At 45.3% G+C, this 11,859-nt stretch overlaps 1 protein-coding gene across 1 annotated transcript in view; it reads left to right on the forward strand.

Moving 5' to 3' along the window:
- HORMAD2 (HORMA domain containing 2) overlaps nt 1–5,926 on the forward strand; it is a 58,697-nt gene extending 52,771 nt beyond the window's left edge. Inside the window, exon 12 of the mRNA XM_075059907.1 lies at nt 5,379–5,926. Within this exon, the coding sequence (XP_074916008.1) occupies nt 5,379–5,483 (105 nt within the window). The 3' untranslated portion in view covers nt 5,484–5,926. The remainder of the gene's footprint in view (nt 1–5,378) is intronic.
- Nucleotides 5,927–11,859: the final 5,933 nt, after the last annotated feature.

The following is an 11,859-nucleotide window of genomic DNA, read 5'->3' on the forward strand; positions in this document are numbered from 1 at the left end:
AAGTGTAGTTAATCGTTGAGGGCAGTTTAGCACTCTTCAACTGCCCTGCGGGGCCCTGGGGCATGCCATCCCAGGGCTTCAAGCCTTGCAAGTCTTGCAATAAGCCCATGCCTACGGGCGACCCCCCTGACTCCTGCCTTAGGTGTCTGGGGGAGGGCCATCAGGCTGACAGGTGTAAAATCTGTAAGGCTTTCAAGCCATGGACAAGAAAGGAGAGAGAAATTCATCTCAAGCAACTCCTCATGGAGTCTGCGTTGCGGCCCTCTCAAGACACGGGCCCGAGCACCTCGGTGTGCAGTGCTCCCCCAGTGGTGTCGATTCTGGCGCGCAGAAGATCCCGCGCCTGCCTCGGGACTGACAATCTCCCTGGCCCCAGAAACGCCTGCCTTGGCACCGTTCCCGTTCCCCAGTTAGTGGAAAGAAGCAAGCTCTGGGAGGACCGCAAGTTAGGGTCAAAGCAGTTGTTCCAGCTGCCGCCGAGCAACATGACAGCCCAGCACAGGGTGCCATTCAAGTGGAGGAGATTACATTGCCCTTTACTCCAGATACCTTCGAGGCCGCTAGAAGGCTCATTGAAATGACAGCCCCGGTACCTATGGCCCCAGCACCGGCCCCGGCCTGAGTTCTGGTACCTTCCAAGGGCAAGCTGGCGATGTTTGGGCTCTCGGTTCCTAGACCAACATCTCCATGCCACTTGGAGTCCCAGCATCATTCCAAGTCCCAGCACCACCCCAGGAACCGGTCTGACTCATGGCACCAGTTAGACTCGCAGCACTGGTCTCACAGCCCCGGCCCTCAGAGCCGCTCCCACTGGAGGTCACAGTCAGCTGCTAGAACATGGTCCTGCTCAAGGTCCGGGTGTCGCTCAGTGACCTTGCGGCACCGTACGGACTGCCGCCACACGGAACGCTGATCCCAGAGTCGACTGTTGCCATGGCACCAGTCCACGGCCCACTACCGCTTGCCGTCGCGGCACTATTCTCCAACACAGCACCACTATACAACACAACACTGCTCTTCCTCGTGGCACCACCTTTCATCGCGGCACTGCTCTCGATTGCAATCAGCTTTGCGATGCTGGTCATCCCATGACCCTCAGCTACCAAGGAGCTCAGTGCCCCCCGTACTACACTCACGACCGCCCCTCCTTGGCTGTCGTGGTCCCAATCCCCCTCGAGGAGGTCAGAGAGGGCTTCAGACATTCCCCGGTTGGGCCCGGGAAGCCTTGGACAAGACTCCCCAGTGCCCAATTGGCAGCCTCAGTGGCAATTCTGGACCCCCTGGATTAACCTCAGGCCCAAGGTGCGCCCCCAGGGGCCTGGCCATTGTTGCGTTCGGACACCTGCCCTCTCGAGGCAACCCTCAGCCGCCCTCTTCGGCTGGACTCGGACCTACCTGAGGAGTCAGCATCCATGGTAGGGGCAACCCCAGGAGCCCCAGAGGAGATACCTGCAGCTGACCAAGAGGCTGTCCCCACCCTGGCTCTCCCAGTGGAGTTGTCTTTGTCCTCCCCTGATGAGGCTGTGGGTGGCTCGTCAACATCTGGTCCACCCCTGATGGACTTTAGGGTCCTTCAAGAACTATTGAAGTGTGTGGCCCTCAGTATGAACCTCCAAATTGAGGAGATTGTGGAGGAAGAGGACCCGATGATGGACATTCTAGGCTCGGAGGAGCCTTCCAGGGTTGCCCTCCCCATGAATAAGACTATTCAAAGTAATGCCAAGTCTCTCTGGCAAACCCCTGCCTCTATAGCTCCCACAGCCAAGGGGTAGAAAGAAAATACTTTGTTCCCACCAGGGGCTATGAGTACCTTTTCACTCACCCTGTCCCGTGCTCGCTTGCACTGTATGCGGTAAACACCAGAGAAAGACAGGGCCAGCAAGGGTCTGCACCCATATCAAAGGACACTAAATGCCTGGACCTTTTTGGGAGAAAGATATATTCTACTGGGGGTCTCTCGCTTAGGATTGCTAACCAGTTGGCAATCCTCAGTAGATACAACTTTAACTCTTCGTCTTCGGTCCTTCAATTCCAAGATCTTCTCCCAGCGGAGGCCTGTACGGAACTCAGGACCATTGCTGAGGAAGGTAAATTGGTGGCCCGGACCTCTCTCCAGGGTTCCCTCGATGCTGCGGACGTGACTGTGTGCACTCTGGCTTCTGGCATTGCCATGTGACGAAATGCCTGGCTGCAATCCGCGGGTCTCCCGCCGGAGGTCTAAAACACCATCCAAGACCTCTCCCTTGATGGTCAGGGCTTGTTTGCAGAGCAAACCGATTCTTGCTTGCATACCTTAAAGGACACGAGAAACACTATCAAATCTTTAGGTATGCATACCCTAGCTAACCAACGAAAGCCATTTAAACCCCAGACCACCCAGCAGCGCGCCTTCCCGCCTAGAGTGAGACAAGACTTTTCTCGTCGGAGAAACAGATACTCCTGATGTAGACTGTCTCGCCCTCCTCTGGACAAGGTCAAGGACAGTCTAAGCCTCCCACCCATTTTGAAGGTGCACCCGAGGATGGACTACTAGCTCTCACCCTGGACAGTTAGCCATTTCTATCCTGTTTCTACCATGCCTGGTACCGTATCACGTCTGACCATTGGGTCCTCCGCACGTGCACCCCAGGTTTAGAACCACTGCATTAAACTGATAAGATCTGCATTTTAATTTAATTTTAAAGGAAGCTTCTTAAACATTTTAAAAACCTTATTTACTTTACATACAACAATAGTTTAGTTATATAATATAGACTTAGACAGAGACCTTCTAAAAATGTGAAAATGTATTACTGGCACGCGAAACCTTAAATTCGAGTGAATAAATGACGACTCGACACACCACTTCTGAGAGGTTGCAGACTCCTGTAGTAGTGCCTTTGGTTACATCCAAGGAAGTAGTGTGATCTAGTAGACAAGGCTCTGGACTAAGAGTCTAGAGACCTCTGTTCTGTCCTAGCTCTGCTGTTGAAATTGGGCAAGACCTTCCCTTTCCACCTATCTTCTGTCTTGTCTATTTCTATTGTAAGTTTATGGGGCAGGGACAGTGCTAGGTGGAGTTTGTACAGAACCTAGCACAGTTGGACCAAGCTTCAGACAAATAATATTTCCTTTTTCTGAACCTTTTCCAATTCCAATATATCTTTTGTGAGATGAGGCTACCACATCCCCACACAGTATTCAAGATGTGGGCATACCATGAATTTATATAGAGGCAATAGGAATCTGGCCTTTGATTCATCATCTGGCCAGTGGGAGAATGTACTGACCCAATAGTTTCCCTCTGTGCGCCCTTTGTGTGGGATAAGGAAGCAGATAGGACAAAGCAATTCCATGGAGTGTAGCATAAATACCTGCTTGCAGTGACCATTTAAACAGCCATTCTCAATTTGGGGGCTCTGACCTAGAGATCTGTTCATTGCTTAGGGTTGCCAACCCTCCAGGATTATCCTGGAGTCTCCAGGAATTAAAGGTTATGTCATTTGATGAAACCAGCCAAACCTGGCAATCCTGTCATTGCTCCTTTCCCACTGAAATCAAAAGGAAGTTTTTGCATAAGCGATTTGCTGGGCTAGAGCATGCCTGCCTCACTTTGTGATTCTGTTTTTTTCCATTTTTGAATTAAGAAAGGAAGTTGTTAGCAAATGTGTCTCTGCTTTGGTAAGTAATGAAGAGGAGGAAAGAGAAACAAGTTTTAAAACGCAGATTGAAATCATGGAATGGGGGAGAGTTTGGACTATTTTCATGCTACCTGTAATCTGTGTGTTTCACATGTTTGAAAGACCATAGATACCTACATGTTACGAATCCCCATTCCAAAGCCACATGGGCTAGATAGAAAGTCTTGATGATATGACTGAGAAATTCTGCAATGACCATCATGCCTTGAATATGTGTTGTATTGGGAGCATCCCTTCAGTTCCTAGCAGTAAGGGCTAGATTACCAAAGATTCCACTTTACATCTGCAATAAGGGATAATTACATAAGCAGCTTTGAGGGCAATGCAAGATCATTATTTTGAAAAGTACAACTGAAGTGTCTAGTGCAACTGAAAATGAGTAAGGAAGTTTTTGGTCTGTCTACACCAATTACCATGGTATTTTGATTCCGGTATGTTTGGTATCTAGTGTGAAAGGGTCAGGCCGGACAGGAGAATGATAGAAGGCAGATATGTTAGCCCCAGGTTAACATGATCTCCTTTCCCTGGGTAAGGTAACAGGGAAGGTTCCAGAACAATCAGGAACTTTCTGGAAACAATTAAGGCAGACAGGCTGATTAGAACACCTGCAGCCAATCAAGAAGCTGCTAGAATCAATTAAGGCAGGCTAATCAGGGCACCTGGGTTTAAAAAAGGAGTCACTTCAGTTTGTGGTGTCACATGTGAGGAGCTGGGAGCAAGAGGTGCAAAGCAGCATGAGTGAGAGAGGGGAGGGGTGTGCTTCTGGAGACCTGAGGTAGTACAGAGCTTATCAGACACCAGGGAGGAAGGTCCTGTGATGGAGATAAAGAAGGTGTTTGGAGGAGGCCAGGGGAAGTAGCCCAGGGGAGCTGTAGCTGTCATGCAGCTGTTATAGAGGCAACTCATAGCCAGCTGCAATCCACAGGGCCCTGGGCTGGAACCCGGAGTAGAGGGCGGGCCCAGGTTCCCCCCAAACCTCCCAACTCTTGATCAGACACAGGAGGAGTTGACCTGGACTGTGGGCTCTACCAGAGGGGAAGATCTCTGAGGAGAGCAAATCCGCCAATAAGCACAGGACCCACAAAGGTAGAGGAGGAACTTTGTCACACTAGGTATCCGCAGCATACTCCTAAATGTCTACACTGAAGTTTAATAGCCCTGCAGCCTGAGTCCCATGAGCCCAAGTCAGCTGACACAGGCTAGCCGCCAGGTGTTTAATTGCAATGTTTCCAGCTGCCTTTTGTTTCCAAACTGTTTTGGACTGTTTTGAACCAGTTTCCAGCTGCCTTTTGTTTAGTACATGCAGACATAAAGAACACCATCCTTCTGCTCTTTGTTTGAATGGCTAGATAAGTTTGGTGATGAGAGTTTTTACCCCAAATGCTAATCAGCTACTCAAAGATTTCTGTAAGCAGTAAGGAATGGATGCTGCTCCTAGTAGCTGCCAAATGTGCTCCCGCTCTGTGAGGCTGAGTCTCCCGCCTTCACAAAGCGACCAGCCCAGGTTGTTCAGGACCCTAGTTTTGATTCCCTGCCTGATTTCCTCTCTAGAGAGCAAGGCTGAATTAGCCAAACCAAAAGGATCCCTGAATTAAGATGTGGGATTTGAAGTTTGGTTTTCTTGTCTTATATTTTGCTTAGAAACTAGCCGGCAGCCTGTGCTATGAGCATGACCTCCTTCTCTGGTGGTTCTTGCAGATATACAGCCTGGACCTTGCATTTAGCCAGGAAGAGATGATGAAGCCAAGGAAGAAGAGGAAGGTCAGTGAGCCGGTGCAGCTGCTTCTAGCAGGCAGGAACTGATCATTGCTGTGGCATATAGGACATTTTAGAATGTGCTGATATGGATTATAACACACCTTATGCATTCTTTTAGAGATGTCTAATCTTTTCTCTTCATATTTAACTCTCTAGACAGTGTACATATTTCTATTTTTGCATAGGTTATATATCTATCTTCTGGTTTTAAACCTTTTATTGAATAGAGATAGCAAGCAAAGTTACTCTCACAGCACTGTAGATTAGAGATACTTGTTGGATGCTCTGAAGCTGAGGACCAGTATTCTCTCCTGGGCAGCTTCTCTGGGTTTCGTTCCCACACTGACTGCATTCCCTCTCACTCTCTAACGTGGCCCTCAGCATCAGTGGCAGTATTTCAGGATGATCTCTCTAAGGTGCCAGTGTCTGCAAGCAGCACAAGTCAGATGGTTCAGAGTTTGTACCTAACTGCATCAAATCTGCCATTTCCAGAGAGTAGTTCTGGTTTGTTGTTATCTGTGGAAATAAACTATCTAGACATTTTATGCCACTGAGTAGTTTCTTCTGACTTTGAAAATAGTGTTGCTATAGTTATATGATCAATTTATTTCTAAAGCATAACCCTAACCCATACCAAGAGGCTTAGGCTGTTGTGTGATGTAAACCATTTTGAAATACAGCACACTTAAAACATTACTATAATGAAAAGCCTCCTTGGTTACAAGTCAAATGAAATGTAAGAAGATCCAAAGCAATAGAAAGTGGTTTCTGTGCTCTTTGGGGTAAGGAATCTGAATTTTGTATCTTGTACAGTCCTGAGTGCATTGTCAATGCTTTACATTAATTCAGGGAAGTTCTCTGGCCTGTGTTATACAGGCCAGTGTAGGATGATCACAATGGTCCCTTCTGGTGCTGGAATCTATTAATAGATAATAGAGGAATGTGATAGCTGAGGTCAGTCCTGGTCATACTGATTTAAAAAAAACCTCTGGGGAAAAGGTTTGAAATCACTTTATAGTCATGGTGAGGAGCGAGAGAGACTAGGATGGATAGCAATGGAGGTGAGAACCAAGGACCCACCACAGCAAAGATTCCACTGCCTTAACTGCTCAGATACCATGGTGATGAGCACAGTCTAAGAACCAGAACTAGGAGAGGTTTTAGAGTGGTAGCCGTGTTAGTCTGTATCAGCAAAAAGAACAGGAGTACTTGTGGCATCTTAGAGACTAAGAAATTTATTTGGGCATAAGCTTTCGTGAGCTAAAACCCACTTCATTGGATGCATGCAGCGGAAAATACAGTAGGAAGGTGTATATATACACAGAAAACATGAAAAAACGGATGTTGCCATACCAGCTATAATGAGACTAATCAGTTAAGGTGAGCTATTATCAGCAGGAGTTAAAAAAAACTTTTGTAGTGATAATCAGGATGGCCCATTTCCAATAGTTGACAAGAAGATGTGAGTAACAGTAGGGGGGAAAAATTAGCATGGGGAAATAGTTAAAACTATGACCTTGCTTTTGAAAGCCTGTTTTTAAATTAACTTTTAACTATGTGGTGGTTTTGTTTTATTATTGTATAGTTGCTGAGTGCACATAATATGGTTGCAATTGGCTTGATCACATTCTGGGCTATATACACCCCTCAAATCCAGGGCAACAGGGCCCGTTTCTCAGCTTGTGTAAATCAGTGTAGCTCCATGAGAGTCAATGGAACTACTCCAGTTTACACTAACTGAGGATCTGGTCCATAGTGTTTACAAGTCATCCTTCTGTATGTTGAACAGTGGAGATGGGACAGATCTGTGAGGGACCTCACCTATCTAACTCCTCTCCAAAGACGCACAATTGTCCATCACTGTCAACTGACTCTACTGCTGGAATCACTGCAGCTGTTCCAGACATCCAGCAACCTCTTTTAATTGCCAAAGCAACCTTTGATTGGTCATATAAAAATCTACTGGGAAATCCAGTCTGACCAAATTGGCCACCTGACCCTTATTTAAACCCAGCAAGAGATCTTGCATAGCCTGACCACTATGACCTCTAGAAGAGCCAGAAGCTAGACTGGAATGTATTAACTGGAGTAGAAGAGCATCTGAAATTGAACAATACTGAATACTCAACTGAACTCATCACAACTAGCTGAGTCATACATTACAAATAGGATGAAATCACAGCTATCTTTCCACTTTCTTCTGTACAAGGTAGGTGGACCACAGAGTAGCCTGCTGATACCAGGCATTGCTGAATGTACAACAGCATCCAACTGGGTTTTACTGACCTGATGCCTAATCCAAGAGACATGCCACTATAGAAAGCTGAAAGACCTGAATTTTTGCCTGGCCTTCAGTATTGTGGCTGTAACTTTGCACTTGTTTTTAACTAGCTGATTTGCCCACTAACCAAAAACAAGCAGGAAAATAAGTTTTCTCAATAATCTTGTTTATCCTGTTTATTTTTAATCAATTTCACACACACACTTTAACTGGAGTCCTTCATTTCTCCACAGGACGGTTATAACATGGGTTCCACCAATGTGTGTCAACCTGGAAGTTTTCACACTAAAGTCAGTAGAATTCATCACCCTCCTTGTCTATTCAGTCCTTGACCTCTTTGCCAACCCAGGGACCACTTGTGGGACTGTGTTTTTGTGATGTGGAGACTTGATCACGACAAACTTGGACTGAGACTCACTGACTCAGTTCACATAGGCTCCTAATCACTTATTACATGGTAATGACTTTTGGTCCCTGCTGATCTAGGCTGATTAGAAATAACGTATCTCTTGATGAATTTCCACAGTATTATCTGATTCTTTTTCCCACAAACCACTGACTACCACCAAATTCTAGAACAATGACTTTCTACTGCAAGTTGCAGTTGTCCAAGTGACTTACATATTTTTTATTCATTAGAAATTCTGTCATACTAGTTAAAGCTAAAACCTCTATTTTCTCGTGCTTGTTTCAACCACATTTCTAGTTAAATGATCAATAACTGATTTTAATATGTTACACATTAGTCAACATCAACTGTGATACACCCAAGCGTAAAACAAGTTACTTAGTAGTACCAGGACCATGATTCTTAGTGAACTAAACTACTTTTTTACAGTTGTCTCCAAAGGGTCTCTTCTTTCTTAAGCAGCATTTGATAAATCCCATGAATGCTAAAAACAGCTATGTGTATGCACTGAGAGGAGACTAGGTAAGCCAGAATACAAGAAAATGTAACTTCCATGCTAGTAATTCTGTGAGTAATACAGAGAATCATAGACAGCATCCTCCTTTTATTTGTCAGAGATGCAAATTATAGTGAATGTTACAAGGCAGTTATTTTAAAAAAACAATGTATTGGGAAAGTGCACTAGGGTGAAAGTGAATGTTTCCTACAGGGTTTTCAGAAAGTTGGTGAGTAGTGGTAACTCTTTTTGGTCTGTCATGACCACAGGCCTTTAACCAAGTGCGTGTGGAAATCCTACACCTGTGGAAGCCACGTCTGAGTCATCAGTGTTTCTAAAAATCACACTCTAACTCAGGTAGCATTTAACAAGAAGAATAGCATCTTTGTGTGACTTAGCCAGGAAGTCAAGCTGAATATGATTAGCAGAGTCTCAAACCACATCCTTACACATAATGCATAGTTAGCACTCAATAACAAAATATACCTACTTGCATCATCACAGAGCAGAATTACAGCAGGTATAAATGTGTGGTTTTCAACTGAAAATTGAAGAATTTTTAGGGATTTCCACAGCTCCATGGGAGCTAGTCTGAAAAAACAAAAATTCTTTAATCTGATCACTTCAGGCTTTCAAAATAGACCAGCAAGAAGAAATGAAACTTAACCTCCGTAGGTAAGAGAAGCTGATGCTACAGATTCTTTATGTTAGATCCTGCTCCCATTGAAATGAACAGGAGAATGAGAGTTTTGCCATTGATTTCAATGGGAACTTGACAGAAAGCTCTGTTACCAAGCTGAGTACTATCATAGGTGGCAGTACAAACCAGATCGCCATAGTGCCTGAGTAACTGATCAAGGACTAAACTCTGCTCTCCTTTCCATTGGTGAACATCTAGAGGATATTGAGTGATTCCTCTAGATTTGCACAAATGTAAATGAGATCAGAATTCCCCCTATATTTTTCATCAGTACAGTTCAACTGATAAAATCGTGTCTCAAGAACTATTTTCCTTGACCATCTCAATATTTTGAATGACACTTTAATTTCCAGTGTCCTTCATCTTTCCTTTTCAATCAGCAGGTAATATAGACAATTGTGGCCTGCTGCTGTATACTGCATCCCTTAGTTATGCCCCACTGGGTTGGTGTTCTTGAAGTTTTTATGGCCAAGGTCTCCTGCACCGAAGCATAGTTACCAAAAGCCCACATCCACCCTTGACCGAAGTGAATATTTTTTTTTGGCAGGTGAGTAAAATACCACTAGATTTCTCACTGTCGTGGTACAGGTGGGGAGTTGGTTTTGAGATGGTACTTTTTCCGTGACCAGTTTACAAGACTGATTCATGTCAAGTGGCCAAGTATACCTTAAATGGGCTGAAATTTTTTAAGCCATGTAATAACTTCCTATGGAGCTAATTTAAAGTCCAGAAAAAAAATAACATGGCGTTTTCTAAATATCCTTTAATGAAACAAATTGCTTTAATGCTAAACAAATAGACTTTTAGGGCAATCTTGTCATATATAAAATTTTCCATTGACTTAGCACAATTGCAGTAGAGCGCTGTAGGTGCTACTGTAATACAAAGTATGCACTCATGGTACAGTTAACCCTGGCTTCTCTTGGAAAGGGAGAATGATTTCCCCGCTCTTCAAGGTCTGTGTTCTAAACACTCTTCTGTCTGCCCAGCTAATGCAGTTAAAACACCTCTGTATTTAATGGATTCTTTCCTGGATGAGGTGCCTCTGAGAGCACGCACCCTTAAATGTATTGTCACTGGAGTTAACATTCATTAACACTCTGTACAATACAGGATCTGCCCTAAGGGCCAGAAGCACATAAGGTCATACTGCTGTGGTTTCTAAGTGGAATGTGGTTGTTTCCTTCACAAACATTTCATGTCATGTTCTCTTCATGATACTCAGGTGTTTTATGGGAGTTGTAGGGAGGGGTTATTTGTGCTGATGAAAGTTTAGGCTTGTCAACAGGAAACCAAAGTCTGTGATTCAGTGAAGTGGCCTCAAATCTCACACAGACTTTTTCCTTTTCACTGACATACCCAGGGTAAAATGGCTGAAAATACTTAAAGGAAAATAGTATCAATAGGAAACAAAGTTGGTATTTTAAATTCCACTATTATCTGCTTAGACCTGTGACTGGTATCCGATCCATGAATGTCCAGTTTGCTCAAGCATCCAGAGCCAGTGGTACTAAATTAAAGATATAATACCTTAGCTATGAGAATCCTCAGGGGAGCCAGGGAGCTGCTGATGAAAAGGTGTTTTCCTTGTGTGTTTTTGTTTAAAAGGGCAGGTCTTCCCTCGAGAATTGACTCTGTAAATTGAGCACAGTGAGATCCCATGACTGTGGAGGACTATGTGCACCATATGGGCTACCTACAAAAAGGGGGACCCCAGGCTGTGATCAGTTCATATTTCTCTGCTGCAGATTGAGTGGATTTTTCAGAGAACTAGCCACAATGACTCCAAGATCTTTCTTGAGTGGTAACAGCTAATCCTTCTTCAAGTGATTGCTCATATGCATTCTACAATAGGTATGAGTGCTTGCTAAGTGCACTGGTGCCAGAAGTTTTTCCCCTAGCACTACCCGTAGGGGAGCTCCCTTAGTATCCACTGGAGTGGCGGCTCTATGGTGCAGTATAAGGGGCGCTGTGCGCTCCCCCTTGACCTCCTCTCCCAGTTCCTTCTTGCCACCAGTGAAGGTGCATCGGAACTCCTCTGCTCCAGCTTGGCAGCAGCTTCCCTCTTGGACTCTGTTAGTTCATCGTTAGTAGTACCTGTAGTTAAAGTAGTTTAGTTTAGAGTTAGTTTAGTCTGCCCGGGTTGGGGCATGCCCCTTGCCCCAGGCTTTAAGTCGTGTGACACTTGCAAGCAGCCAATGCCTGTGAGTGATCTGCACGCAGACTGTTTATGCTGTCTGGGGGAAACCCATCTCAGCGATCGCTGCAAGATTTGCAGATCCTTCAAGCCTCAAACCAAGCAGGAGCGGGACATTTGGCTCCAAGCCATTTTGATGGAGTCGGCCTTGATCTTGACACTGTTGCGCCACTCCGAGTTGGCACCGAGCACTACTTCATCAGTGCACGGCGACCCTTCGGTGCCTTCCACCAGCCAAGACACTGGAGCAAGACCAGGGGAGAGACTAGACCCACGTTGGGCAGTTCTCGGTCCCCATCGGCCTCCCGGCCTCCGACTCAGGTTGAGCGCAGTAGCCT

This window comes from Chelonoidis abingdonii, chromosome 22, assembly GCF_003597395.2.
Source record: "Chelonoidis abingdonii isolate Lonesome George chromosome 22, CheloAbing_2.0, whole genome shotgun sequence".
In the NCBI taxonomy this organism is placed as follows: domain Eukaryota; kingdom Metazoa; phylum Chordata; order Testudines; family Testudinidae; genus Chelonoidis; species Chelonoidis abingdonii.